Source organism: Carettochelys insculpta, chromosome 18 (assembly GCF_033958435.1).
Source record: "Carettochelys insculpta isolate YL-2023 chromosome 18, ASM3395843v1, whole genome shotgun sequence".
Lineage (NCBI taxonomy): Eukaryota > Metazoa > Chordata > Testudines > Carettochelyidae > Carettochelys > Carettochelys insculpta.
The window spans coordinates 311,740-330,652 of NC_134154.1; the positions used below are offsets into that span (position 1 = coordinate 311,740).

Genomic DNA, 18,913 nt, shown 5'->3' on the forward strand with positions numbered 1-18,913 from the left:
TGGGCCCACATATGCCATGTTGTGAGAAGTTTTCTGTCTGCTCTGTAGACTCAGAAGATTTTTCCCAGACCAAGCAGATGGATTCTGAAGACTTTTTTGAGTGAGAGTCAGGCATATCCCTACAGGACCTCTATTCACTGTGGGAACTCTGTGCCATCACATAAATGAATCCTTTATTCTCATGATTAGTGATTAGATCGCCTAGGTCTGCTGCTGATCAAAAGCATCTCAATTTCATTCTCGAATAAGGCATTAGTGTTCATAAAAGTTGAAATAGTTTAACCCAAGATGCAGAAGATCTTACCAATAAGACCAACCATCTTTCTTTCCTGCTTTGGGCAAGGCTGTTATGAAAGAGGGGCAAAATAGACTACAGGAGCACCTGATGTATCAACGGCCTAGAAGTTTCTCAATCACTTATTTGAGATTTGTGCTAACTACATAAGGGCATCCGTCCCAGGCTGTGGATGCTTTTGGCAAACTCTTTGTACAGTTAACAGACTCAACAGTTGATCTAGTGAGAGCAAAGTTCCAGCAGCAAGCATGTTTTAGCAGTAGTCAATCTTCAGACCTACTTCTGGAGTCCCAACCTCAGCCTTGCCATCAACTCCCTGTGGCTCACAGAGATAATTTGGATCTGACTGTGTATTCTGAAAATTAACACTTGTTGGTCTTCTGACGGTCATGGACAGAAGGCAGACATTCATGTTAATATTCCAAGATCTACAAATAGCTTTTAATCATGTGCCTCTGTATTGTTGAGGTGACCTGAAAAGATGAATGATGTCACACTGAGTTGGCTAAACTCATTTCTTATGGAAATAGCCAAGAGGGTTTTGGTAGATGGTTGCTAGTCTTCCCTGAGCTCTTTATCTGTGAATCTTGTGGGATTCAGTACTGTCTGTTTTTTCAGCATGTATGCTGAACTAGTAGAAGATATTGGATGCTGTGGGCTTCAGTGGTAGCAGTTCATGACAGCATTGTGCAATGGGCATGAATTATATCCTGTACCAGCTTGGCTGGTACCTGAATCAAAGCATTGGCTTAATATCAGTCTGTGAAGAATAAATGTGATGCTTGTAGGAAAGGAGAGAGATCCTCTGAAGAGTAGGATGCAGTCACGTCTTTGCCTTTTGTTGGCATTTGGATTGTTAAGTTGGTAAGTGGGTCGTACTGCCTCCTCGCTACCAGACAAGGCTGCGTCTTATCTTCTGGAAGCAAGAAGAGAGTGAGTCTTTGTGATGTACATCTAGTCATAGTGATCTGTGCCTTCATTGCCCCCAGGATGGATGATCACACTGAGCTCTACCAGTAATGAACTCATGTGGAAGCTCTGCCATGTTCATTGTACAGCAGCCAGTCTTACATATGATGATTAGTATCTAGTAGTCTTGAAGATGATTACTCTCTGGTACCTGCTCAGGGTAGATGTTGTACCCAGATGACTTCAGAATGAAACTTGCAAGGACCAAAGCATAGTGCTGTCAGTAGAATACCTTTTATTGGACTTCTGTGCTGCCAGAAAACAGACTGAGCCTTATGTTTAGGGTCACACAGGTCTCTGTACAAGCCTTTCCTCAATAAAGATCTTAAAATGGCTTGTCAATGTTTGTTCTAGTCTGTCTATGGGGAAGACTCATTTAAACATGGAATTCAAATGAAGGATGGACTATATGATGTAAGGGAGTTAAATCTTTGGTTTTCTGGGCTGCTTATGGGGTTCCTCAGGACAAAAGAGCTGAGCAATACCTTCATAACTCTCTGGACTGCTGATAGAGCTGGCCGGGCATGCTGACAGTATTCCCTAGTATCAGAGAGGTAGCCATGTTAGTCTGTAGCTTCGAGAACAACGAGAAGTCTTGTGGCACCTTATAAACTAACAGGTATTTTGGAGCATAAGGTTTTGTGGGCAGAGACTTACCTCATCTGATGCGGGGGCGGTATTTCCTAGTAGCTTCATGCATACATTAAACACTAGGGTGAACATAGCAGAACCCTGTAGTCCTCTCTTTCTCAGCTTGAGCTCTGGCTTCAAGCATCATTGTGGGAAGGCTTTTGGTTTTGCAAAAAACATTCTTGTCCAGGCAGATATCAACACACTAGAAGATTTCTGAATCAAGTTATGGGGAGGTAGCTACATGAGGGGTGAAAAACTGCAAACAAGAAATTTCAGGGAACTTGAATCCAGGTAACTTGCAGCATTGCAATACCTGTCAGGTGTTGGTGAACACTTGGCCAAGCAGGGGCAGATGCAGCAGAAAAGGCCAGCAAGATGTTTGCCTACCTTTTAAACAGATGAGAATACAGGATATTCCAGAAGAACTGTGATCCAGAAAATGTCAGACACCTAAGTTTGATGCTTAGTTTCTGATGCCTCAGCTCACTTTGAGGAGGGACTTCTCTTTGTTGATGGGTGGGTACAAATGACTTCAGTATAGGGAATCTCAAAGAATAAATCAATTTCTCACTAGAACAGATACTTAGACGTATGTTTAGTCTTTCCTTATGACTAAGAACATCCAAAAGAGTCAGATAATGGTCTTGTGTGTATCTTTTTAAAATTAAGGTGATAGAGGGAGTTTCCCAGAAAAATTTTACTCGGTTTTATTAATCACTGGCTGTTTAGTGACATCATATGGTATTGAATCTTAAAGTCTTGAAGAGATATCTGCAGAGGCAAAGGGCAGGTCTACATTGAAAACTTACATCAACATTGTTCTCTCCTTCTCAGGGATTTAAAAAATATATATACCAGCTAGACATTTAGCTATGATGAGTTAATCCCTGCTGTGGGCACAGATAGCGTGATGGAAGAACTTTTCCATTTATCTACTTAATGTCTCTCTGGGAAGTGGATTAACTATAGGAACAGGAGAAGCTCTTCTTGCAGAGAGCTTCTACTCTAAAGTGTTACCCTGGTGCTGCTGTTTGTGCCATTCTGGCATTTTAATTATAGGCATATCCTGAGATTACATATGTAAACCCTAAATCCATCTCGCTTCCCTTCTCTGGAGAAGGTATAGTTATATTTTCTAAGCAGGGCCTCCTACAGAAGTTTCTTGTTTGCAGTTTTTCACCCCCATGTAGCTACCTCCCCATAACTTGATTCAGAAATCTTCTAGTGTATTGATATCTGTCTGGACAAAAAGTGGTTTATGTACATCTGTCCCTTCCAAGATGTATTCATCTGAGCTCCTTTAAAGAAAAGCCCTTCAAGACACCCTTGTGAATGTTCATCTCTCAGTGCATTGTAGTATCTTAATTGACATGGTCAGTTAAGAACATGTTCTTGCAAGGGTAAGCAGACTTATCTAGTATTGACAGTTGAGACCACCAGTGACAGCCTATATGGGTAGAAGCAAACTTCTAACAAGACCTTACCAGTACGTAGAAAGCCATAATGCTGATTACAGAATGCACTACAACAGTTGATGTGCACATCGACAGAGCTCTTCTTCACAAAAAGGCTCACTTTCTCCTAGTTTGGGAAAGTTGCCTATCATTGCATGATCTCTTTGTGAAGACTAAACTCAATTGCCTGGATAATCAGACAACAGATAAAGCTTGTAAATTGAAGCCTTCAGCTGTTCTCCATTTAAAAAGAAAATATGGACTGCCAGAGAAAGGAGGAGGAAGCTGTGTTGTCCAAAAAGTTTTTTTTGTTGCCAAGAGTTGCATTATTTTTTTCTTCTTTCATAAGTTTTTAAAAGCAGGTGACATGGGTGGTCATATGCAAAATGCCAGTTAAGTTTTTCTTCTCTTCCTGCTCATTAAGAAGGATGCTTCATGTGCTCAGGGGAGGCCAAGTCTAGTAATTTTTCATCGCATTCTGGATGAGGATGCTCTGGTTTTGTGACACAACAGGCTATGTCATGAAACAACCAGCATGCCTAATATCTATAAAAGCTCCTCTGATTTATCCACACCCGATATATCTCAGATTTCAGAGGAAATGGATATAGAAAAGGATACCTTGCGTAACTCATTCTTCTCATGGAACCATTCTACCAAAGACAGCACTTCTCTCCGTGGCTTGAAACTTAACACTGAGACCAGAAATAAACATGAGACAAATGCATGCCTCGCAGCTGGTCTGAAAATTCCTCATTAGGTATTGTCCTGAGAATTTGTAGACCAGACAAAACTTACTTCCATACAGTCATCCAGAGTGTTTCTCAGAATCATTTGTACCCAAGCTCGTCACAGACCTCATTAGTAAGTTAGTTGTTACCAAACTTCAATAGTTTTGTTAATCTATTTATTATATTATTTGTCTGTTTAATCGTTTATTTGTGCATTATCTTTTGTGGACTGGAGCCCACTTTATCAGATGCATGATGGTTCACATGGCGACTGAATGCTCAGGGCAGCACATGTCTGGCTAGCATAGAGGAGTGGCCAAATGCCTGAATTTTCTGTGCTAGAAAGTCTACTTTTCCGTAGTGTTGCAGTTTTGCATCACTAATTATCAGTCTTTGTTGGGAAAGCATGACTTCTGACAATTATGCCAAGCTGGTAGAGTACCAAATGGCAAGGTTCCTAGCCTTTGTGGAAGATGTTTGCCAAAGTGAAAAGTTGGCTGACCAATGCCATAGACATGTCCTCTTAGTCATGCACTAGGAGCCATAGCTTCCCATCTCACAATTTAATGGAAAACTGGAATTAACATGCTGGAAAGAAAACAAACAAAAAAACAACAACAACCTGAATCCTACGACCTCGAAATAACCATATTCCATCACATTCTTTCTATTGTGATTGTTCCATGTGACCAGTGCTAATAGCATATTAAATCTCAGTTGTGTTTTGGAGTGATGCTACTTCAATACCATCTCAGTGTTCTACAGCTCAACACTCTACAAAACCATCGGTAACTTTACAGTTGTTTTATCAACATACTGCTGGTTAATGGTATCATTTTGTTAAAATGATCATTTTGTTTCATACAGGAAGGACTTAGAATTGGGTGCATGGACTTATGTAAAGTATTATTCTTTTGTATACTACAAAAGTTGATATTGTGGAATTGTTTGCAGTACAGTCCATACTGCAGTTGTTCTACTGGGTACTTCTAATCCGAGGGAATTTGGAATTGTTTTGGACCTAAAAACAGAAGAAGTAATTTTTCAATTTTTGTGAGAAAGGATCAATGTCTTTGGAATTCTGGAGGGACCTGAATCAGAGAGGTAGCTGAGTTAGTCTGTATCTTCAAAAACAACAAGAAGTCTGTGGCACCTTATAGACTAACTGATATTTAAGGGACATGACTTTAGTCTGCACAAGAAAAGCTTAACTATATGAGCAAACCCTTCTAGTGTGAACTCAGCTTCAACTAGCAAAAACTAGTTATACTGTTTCCCTGAATGAAATAAGTGCTGCTGGCAAAGGTACGCTTTTGCCATTGATTGCCTCTACAACATTGCTTTTGCTGGTATAAAAATACGTCTTTAAAGAAAATCACACCTCAACCAACCTTTTTTTTTTTTTTTTTTTTTGGCGGGGGAGGGAGGGGTTCACTGTTTAGACTGTTTCTATGTTATGCAATCATGATAATCTTGTGAAACACATTGTTTGTGCATATACAGAGTGAAAGAGTTGAAAATTTTTTACATACTTAATATCTAGCGCTCACTTTCTCTCTGTTATTCCAGGTGATGCCGCAAGTGTGATACAGTTTGGTAAATCGGCCAAACGATCACCGGAGTCGACTCAAATTGGGCAGTATGGAAATGGTTTGAAATCGTAGGTATAACAGAAGCCAGCCTTCTGATATCTTCGGGTTTGGCTTCTGGAGGATCAGCAAATGTTGAGCTTTATACACTTCTGTAAAAAGAAAACAGTGTTCATACAGCTATCGCGTCCGAAAAGTGTGGCTTTAACCCCTCTTTTTTTCTTCTCTTTTTTCCTTTACAATCTGCAGAATTTGGGCAATTGGACATGAGAAAATGTCTTGACACAGAGTTTAGATTAATGGATTTCTGTATTACAGTAGTTCCCAGAGAGCTCAACCAGGATCAGAATCCTGTCATGCTAGGGACACTACAAAAATAGCGATGGTAATAGTTCTGAAGAGCTCACAACTTAAATAGACAAGATGGACCAAGATTGGGGAATGCACAAATTAAAATAACTCTCACCAAGGATTATATGGCAGCTCATTGGCAGAACTGGATATAGAAGCCAGGTCTCTTGAGTCAAGTCAAGTGCCATATTAGCTGCATTGCGCTATCTCTCATGTGAACAGTTTTCTAATACAAAGACAGGTTATAGAAATTTTAGTTTTCAGTTGATTTTCCCATATGTATTCCACACATGGATACACAAGTATGCCATGCATCAGAGACCTGTTATTTTTACTAAAAAGTGTCCATTGGTTCATACATGTGCAGTTACACTCCTTGTGCTCTGAGTGTAAAAGGGGCACTATGGACCAACCCTGATCCAATTAGGTCGTGCTGTGAGTGTAGGGGAACTGGTCTTGATGATCTCTTAAGGTCCCTTCTAGTTGTATGTGCTACATAATTCCTCCTTACTGTCACATGGCCCAAGTTAAAATCTTCTGTGTCCGCAGCTTCTCTCACTTTTTTAATGTCTATTTTTATATATTAACTAGTTTTTAGTATTTTTACTGTTTGTTCCCTCCCTTGAGAAAATTCTCTCCTGATAACAAGGACTAAGCGGTAGTGTCCATGGATTTAAGAACTGTTTCCTTCCTCCACTTTTTTTTGGTGCATGACTGATAACAGCATTTCGCTTACTGTCTCGGTGAGTTTCATGTCTCTGTTAATTGCAGCGTCTGCCTTTCCTTCCCTTTTCAGATTTGGGAATTTGAGTACTCAGACTTGAAAATCCCTGGATGGGAAAAGCCATGAGACCCCAGTGGGATTTGAGTCACAGACAGTCTTCCCTCTGTCCAGTACATTGATCTTAAATGAGCAGTGCACACACTCAAGCTGAGGCAACAACTTCCAACTCTAAAAAATTTAAAGGCTCCTTATTAAAATAAGGGGCACTGTCACAAGCTTAGGGATAGATGTGCTGAGAAGATTCTTCCCTGATTTTGTCCACATCAGGCAAATCATTGTACATGGATCCTAAAGGTTTAGGCCTAGGTAAACCACCTCTACAGGAGAATGTGACAAGGTAGAAGAATGGATTCATCTGTACCGATCTTGGTGCTGATACGTACACCAAAGGACAAGGATCTCCTACCTTCAACATTCAGATCAGACTCTGTACCTGTACCAGCATAGCACCAAAAGGATCCAAAGTCCACTAGAAATGGGGAAGTCTCAAATCTGGTGGCCCAACCAGTACACCCAGTGCCAGGATGGTTGGTGAGCTGTGTCTCCCTGAACGACGTTTTTGCTCTCCCTGTCTTCAGTCCCCTCTCCTTTTAGATCCACCTAGAAGAAACCACCTCAACAACTCTGGTGCGGTCTCTCCTATTTATAAAGTTGTGTAATCATCCATTGATACCAATGGTTGTTTGTCTGTTGGGAACCTGCCGTCTTGTCTGAGTCAGAAGCTCCAGATGAACCTCTACCATTATGCAAGGAGGTGAATGTGGACAGATGTTCCAGGAAAGTGGATCCTGTTCTCTGCCAGACTGACTTCCCAGTCCCATGAGGTCAACCCCAAGTGGTTGACTCCTCATGCTGGCATTTGGGACCTTGGACCCTTACTCTGTGCACCCCAGATCGGGGTGCAAACCTTATCTATCCTCTTCTAGCTAGCATGGGCTAGCTTCATTGGAGTGGAAGGAGAAGGAGGAAGCTGAGGTGGCCAGATGAAGCGGTTGCCCCATTTCTGCGTGATGGTCACAGGCAATAGCTTGAGCTCTTAGTCTGGCACCTGAGCTCCAGATTCTGTACAAGGAGGTTCCAGAACCTCAGCATTGACTACAGGCTGTCTTACAACTCTTGCATCCCAGTCAAGTGACTCTCTTAGTTGGAGGCTAGGGAAGTGTGGCATATTCCTGTCTCTCAAAAACAATGAGAAGTCCTGTGACATCTTATAGACTAACAGATATATTGGAGCATAAGCTTTTGTTCACAAAGACCCACTTTTTTTAGATGCATACCTCATGCACTCCCTCTCTGAAAAGTGTTGAGGAGGGATACTTCATTCCATCTAGACGAGTGGAGTTTTTTCTTGTCTGATGATCCCTGTTGTATTCCACTGAGGCTTATAGAGATGTGCCATGTATCTAGAGCCTGGAAATTTAAAAATAGTAGTGTATTGGTCTCCCCATTAACAGCCTGAGCAGCCTCGGAGAGCACCTCCAACCACAGATAGGAAGTCTGTTTTTGCCAATACTAGTACTGGGTATAGTTGGGAGGCAAGAAAGTATGTGCATGAGCATGGCAGTAAGACTTTTTGTCAAGACTCAAGAAGGAAGATAAGTTTTTTCCACGAGTGCGAGCTGTGGAGAAGCAGTGCATTCCGAGGCTCACAAGGATGACAAGTCACGCAAATTGCCAGATACACCAGTTATGTCTGCAGAGTTAGGTATGCCTTCCAGGTCGTGTAGTGCACATAAGTCAAGGGAACTATCTGTCCTGAAGCAATCCTCTATTCCAGCTGTGGTTCTGACTTCAAAATGGGCCACTGACACCAGAGAGGTTGGAATTGGCTCCTAAGCCCCATGATCTTTTTTGCATTAGGTGAAACAAAGCTTCCACGTCTTCCTCTATAATTAACATGTAGAGAAGTATGTTTTCCTACCTTGGACTTACAGGACTTAGTTTTACTTCTGCCTGCTTCCCCTATGGTTCATGCAACTGATGGCACCGCTTCTGGAATCGGGTTCTAAATTGTCCTCATTGGAGGACTTAACTGTAAATGTCCTGCATGAGATCACTATGAACATCAAAGATGGGGAAGCTGTCTTTGTATTGTGTAAGGTAATTGCTGGCTCTATTAAGGCCAATCCCTGCTGTCAGGGATCTTTGATGTTCATGGTGATCTCCTGCAGGACACTTGGAGTTAGTAATCCTCTCACCTCCTCCCCTCAACTTTGCTGCCCCTTTCTGTCCTGTGTGTCAGTTTTTATTCAATTTTTTTTCTGTGTTATAAAACTGTCACGTCAATTTTCCGTCAGCATCTTTTCTGGTACATCACTATCTTCAGATCTGAAGAAGAGGGTCTGCCCCATGAAAGCTCATCACCTAATAAGTTTTTTGTTAGTCTTCAGAGTGCTACCTGGCTGCTTTTTGTTTTATCCTTTAACCTGTTCAGACTGGCACTCCCTGGCCAAGGGGACAGAATAGTCTGAGAGGTCAAAATTTTTCACCTCCCATCCAATTCTCAAGTGATAAAAGTGGCAATGGAATGGGCCAGGCAGCAGCATGCATTCTCAGCTCTGGCAGATGAGGAGGGTAAATGACTGGGCCTTCTGGCGTGCAAGGTCGTCTTGATAGCTTGCCTTCACCAAACGCTTTTAGCTAAATATGCCTTCTCACTTTATAGACAAGCTTCCACAGCAGGACCATGCCTGTGGTTCCAGGCTGTCTTGGAGAGTAAGCTGGTTGCAAGGATGATGCTCCAGTTGATGGTGGATGCCCATGGTGATCAGCGTGAGGAGAGAATTGTTGCTGCATTCATGTAGTTTCCCCTTGGGAAGTGCAGAATACTGTAGAGGACGTTTCTTCCAACGTATCTCTCCAGTGTCAGAAGACTGCAGTTCTTCCACTCAGTCCCTTGAGGTTGCAGAGTCACTCTGATCCCTGGACATTCATACCTCTGCACACAAGTGCAAGTTCTTCCATCGGCCAACTGCACAGTATTCAACATCACATGTTCAGCCTTCACAGAAGTGGTATTTGAGTTCATCTAGAAAACAGCTGACAATGTTTCCTCCTGCGGTACACCTGATCCACATCCTTTGGAGGTGTCTAACTCTTTTAGTTTGAATTGTAGTAGTGGACAGATGGGTCATGAATATCATTTTACATGCCTATACAATCACATTCCCAGTGCTTCCTCGTCCCTTACCTGATCTTGCCTCAGGGATTGCTATAATGAGCTTTACTTCACCCTGGAAGTGGATTCGCTGTTGCAAAAGGGGAATGATAGGCTAGAGGAACAGGTTCTGTCAGGGCACAGAATTTTACTCCACTTACTTCATTGTAACCCAGAAGGAGCATGGGTGAAAGCCAGTCTTAGAACTCCATCTCAATTAGTTCATATGTAAACTGAAGTTTTGTAGAGTAATCTTAGCAACCATCATCCCTTCACTAGAAAAAAGACTGTTGTTTACTTTTCTCAATATGCAGAATGCTTATTTTTCATATAAACATCTATCCACCTGCAGAAGACTCTTAAGGTTAATGGTTGGCTTTCAGCTACAGCCAAGGTCAGCAACCTTTCTGATGTGGAATGCTGAAATTTGACTTTTTGACCTCTGTGTACAGCCTGAGTGCCAGTAATACTTTTGAAAGTCATTAATAATCCTACTTACAACAGCATCATTAATAAAGATGCAGAGTTTTACAGTTTAGGTGGTGGGTAGTATCATTAGCTGATCTTTTGTTAATCCACAGGTGGTATGGCTTTGAGCCAGTTCCCACTGCATGCATGAGATGGGGTAGGGCTGAGCTGCTGCTTTGCATGCTGGTGAAAATCAGCTTGCATGCCATTCTTGGCACCTGTGCTGGGGGTTGCTGACGCCTGAACTACAGGGTTCTATCCATCAACCTCGCCAGTGCTCCTTGGATCTTTGGTAAAAGATTTTCTTTCTAGTATGAGCTTATCTCTGGCATCAGGGGTTCTTCTTGGAGTGATGTCCCTGCGGTTGTTCCAGTGTAGGTGCTGTGCTCATCCTGGCACTGCAAACCGCAGACTCTTCATAGCTGTATCTGGCCAGTCTGTGCATGCACTTCTACCATGTTTCTCTGTTCGTGCTCTTTTGATCACTTGTGCAGACCAGCTTAAGCCAGTTCCTCTCAACCGCCCCAGACTGGAGACAGAACTAACTGCCTCTCCTCAACTTGATGTCATGAGATTCAAAAACTCTATTTTGTTCCATGTAGTTCTTCCTTCTGTTCTTCAGTTGTTACTTGCTAATCATTGTCTCTCCCCCGCCGCCAGGAAAGTTACTATTATGCTTAAACCTTTAAAGCTGGACCATAGTTAACATTTAAGTTTTTTGCTACAAATTCAAGTCAAAACTCATTTCTACCATTTATCTGCTGGTTACATAACCTCACTGAAGAAGCGCGCTGCGTTGCCCACTTTCACCATGCTGGGCTCACAAGGTTTTAAGAAATGTGAACAGTGCTGTGAAGCAATGTCTGCCTCGGATGGCCACTGAGTGCATAGGTGCCTAGGAGAGTGCCATATCCCTCAAAAATGTCCACCTTGCACGAAACTAACTGCTAGAGCTGGGTGCTATTTGGGAAGCGCTCCTGAAAATGCCATTTGACAAGGCTCTTCAGCCCTCTATCTCAGAGGCCATAGGAGCCGTGGAACAGCCTGCACATAAACATAGGACCTTCTCCTCAACCACTGTGTCTTCTGAGAAATCTAAAACTTCGCTGACCAGCTCATTGCCTGCTATATTACAGAGTACCCTTGGGGTCACAGTAAAGCCTGGCATCTCTGGCACTGCCTCAGTAAAGTCTAAGGCTGCCATGAGCGGCAAAATGACCAAGTTCACAGCACCAACATCAAAGCCCTTGGAACCAAGAGTGCAGACCTCTTCCTCAAAGTACTCTGTTCCTAGCATGGCATCATTGACAAAGTCCTCTGCACTGACCATGACTACAGCGCCAACATTGGCACTTGCTTCTCTGTGCCGATTGCCGGCACCACCTGTGCGCTAGGCACTGGAAGCCCCTTGTGATGCTGCACCAAGGAAGGCACTGACTAAGTCACGGCACTGAAGTCTCGCTCTGCACTTGCTGTCACTGACTTTTTCACCGTCGTTTTCTCCATCTCTGATGGTTCCAGCCCTGAGATCACCCCCTCCGTGATCTGAAAGGCTAGAGAGACATTATGAACTACACAGACTGCCCTCCCCCTTCTTAACCTCTGCACCTGATACGGTGTACCACCATCATCTGTCACTTTTGCTGTCTCTGTCTTCTGGGATGTGCTGCAGATGATTTTGTTCGCATCACAGGGATCCTTCCTGGGACTGGTGTAGACGCTCCTATGAATTGATGTGTTCCCTCCACTCCAGCAGCTGTTGCTATCGCAACCATCGCCACCATTAATCTCCTTGGTGATACTCCCTCAGACAGGAATAGCTTGACAGGTTTTGATCACAGGGTTACTCTGGGGCAGACTCTGTGTTTCCTCGACTGTCGCCTACTTCGGCCCCATCACTACTGCCTCAGTCTCCATCACCCCAGCAGTTAGAAGTGGAAATGGCACTCGTATCAGGCATGGAGGAGCAGGAACCTGCTACCTCTCCTCATGGCCAGTCATCCTTGTGACCCAATGAAGCTGTCTTTCTGGGGACCATTTTGCCACTAGATGACATAAAGCAATTTTAATTAACGATTCAAAAGGATGGCTCTTAAACAGGATGTACCACTTGCTGAGGTACAGGAGAGAAAGCAGTGCCTTCTAAGGAACCTACAGCTGATGCAGTCTTCTAATGTTGCCATACCCACAGAAGAAGACATTTTTGAGGCAGGTGACGACATATGGCAGACCCCTGCTTCAGTGCTTTCCACTAATAAGCTTGATAAGTAATACTTCATTTCCCCAAAGGGGATGGAGTTTTTATTCACGCACTTATAGCCAAACTCCCTAATGGATGCTGCACTTTATAGATCATGCACACCACAGTTAGGTGAGTGGCAACGGACAAGGATGCCAAATGACTCAACATCGTTGGCAGGAAGCTCTATTCTTCAGCTGCTCTCCTGCTTTGCATAACAAACTACGCTGCCCTCCTCTCAAACCATGACTTTGACAACTGTGCTAAATTGATGCCGCTTCTGGACTATTTACTGGAGTCTGAGGCTGATCCTCAAGTCAGTGGTTAAGAAGGACTATACCACGACCAGGACAGCTATTCAGTTAGCTCTGGATATAGCAGATACAGCGGCAGGAGCCACAGCCCACCGCAGTTGTAATGTGGTATGTCTCATATCTACAAGCCAATGCTATACCCAAAGAATTGCAGGTGAAAGTTGAAGACCTACACTTTGACTAAAAAACTATTTGCAGAGAATATTGATGCTGTCTTCCACTTTAGTAAGGACTCTCACACTACACTGCACGCTCTGGGGATGTGTATCCCTCCCTACAGGAGGCGGCACTACCATCCTTATCAGAGGCGGTATGAAGCCATTTTTTACAGACTGCAACTTTATCAATCCTCCTGGCCTTGCAACCAACCCTGCTCTCAATAAAGATTGCAGAGGCATAGAAATCAAAGCAGACATAACCAACCTTCAGTCTAACAGACAGCAGGTTTGACTCATCGGTCGAGAGCAGCAGTGTCTTCAACATCACTTTCCAACCTTCCAGTGTGCTCCACCACCATTTGAGGCCTTTCTTCCATCAGTGGGCCTCCATCACCAACAGGTGGGTTCTGGAGATCGTATGGTCAGGCTACACTATTCCATTCATCTCCATCCCACACTACCCCTGTCCCTCTTCAGGGACCTCTCACAAAAATCTTCTGCACAAGGAGGTGCACCATTTCCTATCTATAGGAGCAGGGAAACGAGTTCTCTATGACTTCAGGGGCAAAAGTTTTTATTCCCACTACTTTCTTGTGCAGAAGAACGACGGTGGTTGGAGACCAATACTGGACTTGCATCTGCTGAACCGGTATGCACGAAAACAGCGGTTCAAGATGGTGAATTTGGCCTCAGTAATCCTAATCCTAAACCTCCAACAGTTGGTTTGCTGCTCTGGAGCTCCAAGACACCTACTTTCACATCACTGTTCATCCTGCTCACAGACTGTTCCTACGATTCACAATAGGGATGGAGCACTTTAGGTACAGGGTTACTTGTATCGACAAGGAGTTATGATACTCCCCTACCTCGATGACTGCCTAATAAAAGGCCCCTCACTTACAGAGACTGCAGACATGGTGCACACCGTACAGTCGTTTTTTCATTCTCTGGGCCTTCTCATAAATGAGAAGTCACCCTCCAGCCTATGCAGGATCTATAGGTCATTGGAGCTTGACTCGATGTGACTGTAGCAAGAGCGTACTTGCCCCTCCACAGGTTCCAGGCAATTCAGGACTTCATAGAGACCCTCAAGGGAAGTCCCATGGTCCAAGCAGTGAAATGCCTCAGACTTACGGGCCACATGACAGTCACATGTTTTGTAGTGCAGCACACAAGACTTCATTTTCACTCACTGCAACATTGGTTGGCCACTATTTACAGCAGCACTCACTGCAGCCTTCACCACTCAGTGGTACCTCCACCTCATGTACTTAAGTCTCTCCCATGGTGGTAGAGAAGGACAAAATCTCTCCAGGGTCCTGTTCTACCCCAGACAACCATCCCCAACACATTACCACAGATGCCTCCTTACTAGTGTGGGGAACCCACATGGACACTTGCAATTCAGGGGCAATGGTCCCTTCAGGAACGCCTAATTCCCATCAACCTGGAACTCAGGGCCCATTCTCAGAGGCTGCCAGCATTTCTACCTGTGCATTCAGGGTTCCACAGTAAAGATGCTAACAGACAGTGTGGCAACAATATACTATATAAATTGCCAGGGAGGAGCCCACTCTTGTTCCTTCTGTGTGGAATTAATCTGAATCTGGAATTGGTGCATTTGAAAGGACATTACTCTTGTGGCATCTTACTTAAATGGGTCAACAATGTTGCAGTGGATTTGCTGAGCAGACACTTTACACCGGATCACGAGTGGGACCTCCACAGTAGAATGGTCCGTTCCCTGTTCCAGTGTTGGGGCACTCCCCCCATTAACCTCTTTTGCCACCTGTTGCAACAAGAAATGTTGCCATTACTGCTCCAGAGCCAGAGTGTAAGCAAGTGGAAATGTCTCCCTCAGCCCCTTGGGAGGAAATAATGACTTCAAAGTGTAATGCCATTGCTAGTGGAATGAGTAGATTTAGTGAATGTAAGTGACAATACAGCAGTGTAACTCTGGAGGTAAAATTGGGCATTATAAAGCCAGTAGAAAGGTGAACGTTCTGTTGATTATTGCTTAACATATTGTATTGCCACCAGTGGTCATTCATACTATTTCCAGGAATGCTGAGGACATTGTGAGTAAACAATTCTTCAGAGTATTCCTCTAAAGATTATGCATCAAATAAATGCAAAGAGGAACAGATACTGGCTATATGGCTGGAAGATCAGCATAAAAACAATACCCCAGTCAGCCTAGCCGTCTTTCAAGAGAAAGCCATCAGCTTGTATGAGGACATTAAAATTTGACAAAGAGGAGACTGCTGGGAAAACTTTCACTGCAAGCTGAGGATGGTTTCACCAGTTCAAGGAAAGGTGTAGATTTAAAAATGTGTGTGCAAGGAGTGGTAGTGCTGACATGGAGGCAGCCGAAGCATTTGCTGAAATGCTTACAGCGATTGAAGTCAGCTATGACCCTTGCTAAGTTTTTAATGCAGGAGAGACAGGTCTATTACTGAAAAGAGATGCCATCTAGAACTTCATAGAAATATAACAATAAAAGTGTTCCTGGCTTCAAGGTCTCTAAGTATCACCTAACTCTTCCGGCAGAAGGCAATGGTAAAGGTGACAAGATTCTCAAGGCATTGCTTGGCTATCAAAGTGAAAACCCACAAGCTATGAAAAACTGTGTGAAATCTTGGTTTCCTGTCATATGGAAATCACATAGGCCTGGATAACAAGACAAATTTTCCATGAGTGGTAACAGAGAGAAAGCCATGCTAGTCTATGTACTATGAAAACAAAAAAGCAGTAAAGTAGCACTTTGAAGACTAACAAAATAATTTATTAGGTGAACTTTCGTGGGACAGACCCACTTCTTCAAACCATAGCCATACCAGAACAGAGTCAATATTTAAGAGAACCAAAAATAGTAATCAAGGTTGACAAATCAGAAAAAAAAAAGATCAAAGTGAGCAAATCAGAGAGTCCGCGGGGGGGGGGGGGGGGGCGGTGTTTGAGTAGTTTCCGTGAGCGGTTTGTGGACTGCTTTGTGCCTGAAATGAAAAAATATCGTTAGGAACAACATTTGACATGTAGGATTCTTCTGATTCTGGATAATGCTAGCACCCACTACCTGGATTATGAAGCTCTCTGTCAAAACATCAAAGTTCTTTTTATGCCACCTTGAACAACAACAGTCATGCAGCCAAGGGACCAGGGGCTTTTTGCCACCTTCAAGGCATGTTATTTGTGGTCTGTGAATTTTGGAAAAAATTGAGCATTATGGACGCTGACAATCATTGGTAACACCTGAGAATGCATCTCAGCTTGCATGATGGAAAGACCTGAGAAAAAGACATCCTGAGGCCATGAAAGACTCTGTAGGGTTTGAAGAAACTTCAATTCATTCTGAAATAGTGCAGGTAGCAAGGGAGGTTGGCTTTGAAGAGAATGATGTGGAAGAGCTGTTGGAATTGCAGTCTATGCTTCTCAATGATGTCTAATTCTACAAGATCCTCAAATTTGCATGAAGAAAATATGGACAGAAGAAGGCAAAGATAAAAAACAAAAAAGAAAGGGGCTGAGGAGTGCTACTCTTCAGCGTATGTTTGAACGGGAGCTCTTTGACATTTTTAAGGGAAATGATCATCTTAATCAGTCTGCACAGGTGACACGGGTCATAAATGATGACTTGGCATGCAACACAAATGTACTATGACAAACTTTGGTGTGGTAAACAAACAGCTGGATTCTTTAAAAAGAAAGTGATGAAACTCAAACTTAGTGATGTTGAGGTGACTTCTGGATCCTCTGTCTAAGTAGGTTTTAAAAAAGCTATATAAGGTGCTGTTTAAAAATGATGGAAACCTGAAAACGTTAAGATGCCGTTTAAAAGTGCTAATAAAAATACTGTTCAATTTAAAATAAGTATGAATGAAATATTTTAATGTGTGGTTTTTTTGTTTTTTGTGTTTTGTTTTTTTTTGGATTGTTTGGTAGGATGAGTTCAGAACAGTAGTGTTATGTGTCTGAGGACCGGAAATGTAACCTTCCTGTATTCTATTGTTTCCTCTGGAAATAAGGTTCCCTGCTTTGCATCTCATAGATGACTTAGAGGATACCACAGAACACATCCCCCACATTTATGTTGATTCCTATGGGGGGGAAATTGTTTTTGTTTTTTTCATTATACATTATGGTGTTAATCAGGTTATTTAGAGCATGAATGATTTTGAATTTTTGTTTCCATAGCATGACAAGATCCTTGTCTTTTAAGCATTTTGAGGCATTTGAATATTTTGAATTTGTTAGCATTTCAGAATTAATTAAAGAAGATAGGCTGGGGAAAGGGACCCTAGTAGCCCAGGACTTGTGGTAAAAATGTTTTTTTTTTTTTCTGACTAATTTGTACACCATTTAATATAAGTAACACACACTCTAAAATCTACCTGCAGGGGTTCCATGCGGATTGGGAAGGATTTTATCCTGTTCACTAAAAAAGACTCCACCATGACCTGCCTCTTCCTGTCCCGCACATTTCACGAAGAAGAAGGCATCGATGAGGTTTGCATGCCCATTGTCACTCTGAGCTAGGTATTTGCTAAGATGAGCATTCTCTTGATCTCTGTAGCTTATCTGATCTTCTAAGAGGAAGAGAACCTGGTTTGTAGTTCATTTTGTTTTTCTCATGGTTTACATTGTACTTTGGGTAAAATTATATTGACTTGAAAAGATAAACTGTGAAAGGTAACTGAGGGTGGAATTGGTGGTTCTTCAAGTAGTGTCCCCTTGGGTGCTCTGCTGTATGTGCTGGTGCATGCTTGTCCTAGCAGTCAGAGATTGCTTTATATCCATGATTTCCCATGCCACACATGCGCAGTAATGCCTCCTTGCACTATCTGGAGCACGCATGTTGCGAGCCCCTCAGTTCCTTCTCTACCGTCTTTGGCTGCAGATGGAGCTTCTTTCTCTCTCTGTTGCTGAAGGACGAAAGAAGAATTAGTTAACTTGGATATGATTAGAACAATCATTGTCTTTCATGTTAAACTTCAAAACTAAAAAAAGTTTTAGTTAGGCTTAGTGATAGATTTAGTTACTGTGTCATTGCCATTTCGGGCCATCAGGCTTCAAGTGATGTGCAGAGTGAAGCCATTCCGGCCTCAGATGGCCACACATCCTGGATTAAGTGCTTGAGTGAGGGGCACCAAACCCAATCCTGCAGCCATTGCTCCAGACTTACTGTGATGTTCAGGAGGGACCGAGCCAGTAGGCACAAGACTTAACTGTATGAGAAGTCCGTTCAACCACCAGCCCCGGAGCAGCCCTCTGCTATAAAACCTGCATGGGAGACCACGGGTATGGACTCTGAACATCCCTCTACCTCAGTTGGCACCCTAATTGTCAAGGTGGGTCCTTCCCTGGCATGTTTCTGGCCTCCAGGTCCAGTCCTCATGGGCTGCCTGAATGTCCCTGGCACCATCTAAGCCAGCTCCAAAAATGCCTGCTCAAGAGGTGCCAAGCCACCAGTAGTTGGTACCTCCAGCCCAGTCAGCACCGTTGGCTTCAGCTGCTTCTACTCCTGGGCATGAGAGGTCATTGAAAGCTAGGACCCTGCCTACAGTGCCAGAAACAGAGCTCAAGTGGCACTGCTCCAACTCGCCATGCAACTCACATTGGGCACTGGGCTTGGCATCATGCAAGTCCAGGGCTGAGGCACCGCCCCACTCTCCTGCAGCACAGAGACCCCACTTTGCCTAAGCCAGCTGCCAGGTGTCCAAGCAGTGTTGCAAAGACTCACCGCCAAGAGCGCATGTGGCACTGGCCCCAGC

General features: G+C 43.3%; 2 protein-coding genes across 8 annotated transcripts in view; one reads left to right on the top strand and one right to left on the bottom strand.

Annotated features, from left to right (window-relative positions):
- The window catches only part of MORC2 (MORC family CW-type zinc finger 2), a 91,194-nt gene that overhangs the window by 14,183 nt on the left and 58,098 nt on the right, over positions 1-18,913 (top strand). For all 5 annotated transcript variants that reach the window (XM_075013144.1, XM_075013138.1, XM_075013139.1 and 2 more), the window contains 2 exons: positions 5,652-5,742; positions 17,540-17,648. In XM_075013144.1, coding sequence (XP_074869245.1) covers positions 5,652-5,742; positions 17,540-17,648 — 200 coding nt within the window. The remainder of the gene's footprint in view (positions 1-5,651; positions 5,743-17,539; positions 17,649-18,913) is intronic.
- LOC142022883 (apelin receptor B-like) overlaps positions 17,669-18,913 on the bottom strand; it is an 81,280-nt gene continuing 80,035 nt past the window's right edge. For all 3 annotated transcript variants that reach the window (XR_012648063.1, XM_075013206.1, XM_075013207.1), the window contains one exon: positions 17,669-18,064. The gene's annotated coding sequence lies outside the window, so the exon portion shown is untranslated. The remainder of the gene's footprint in view (positions 18,065-18,913) is intronic.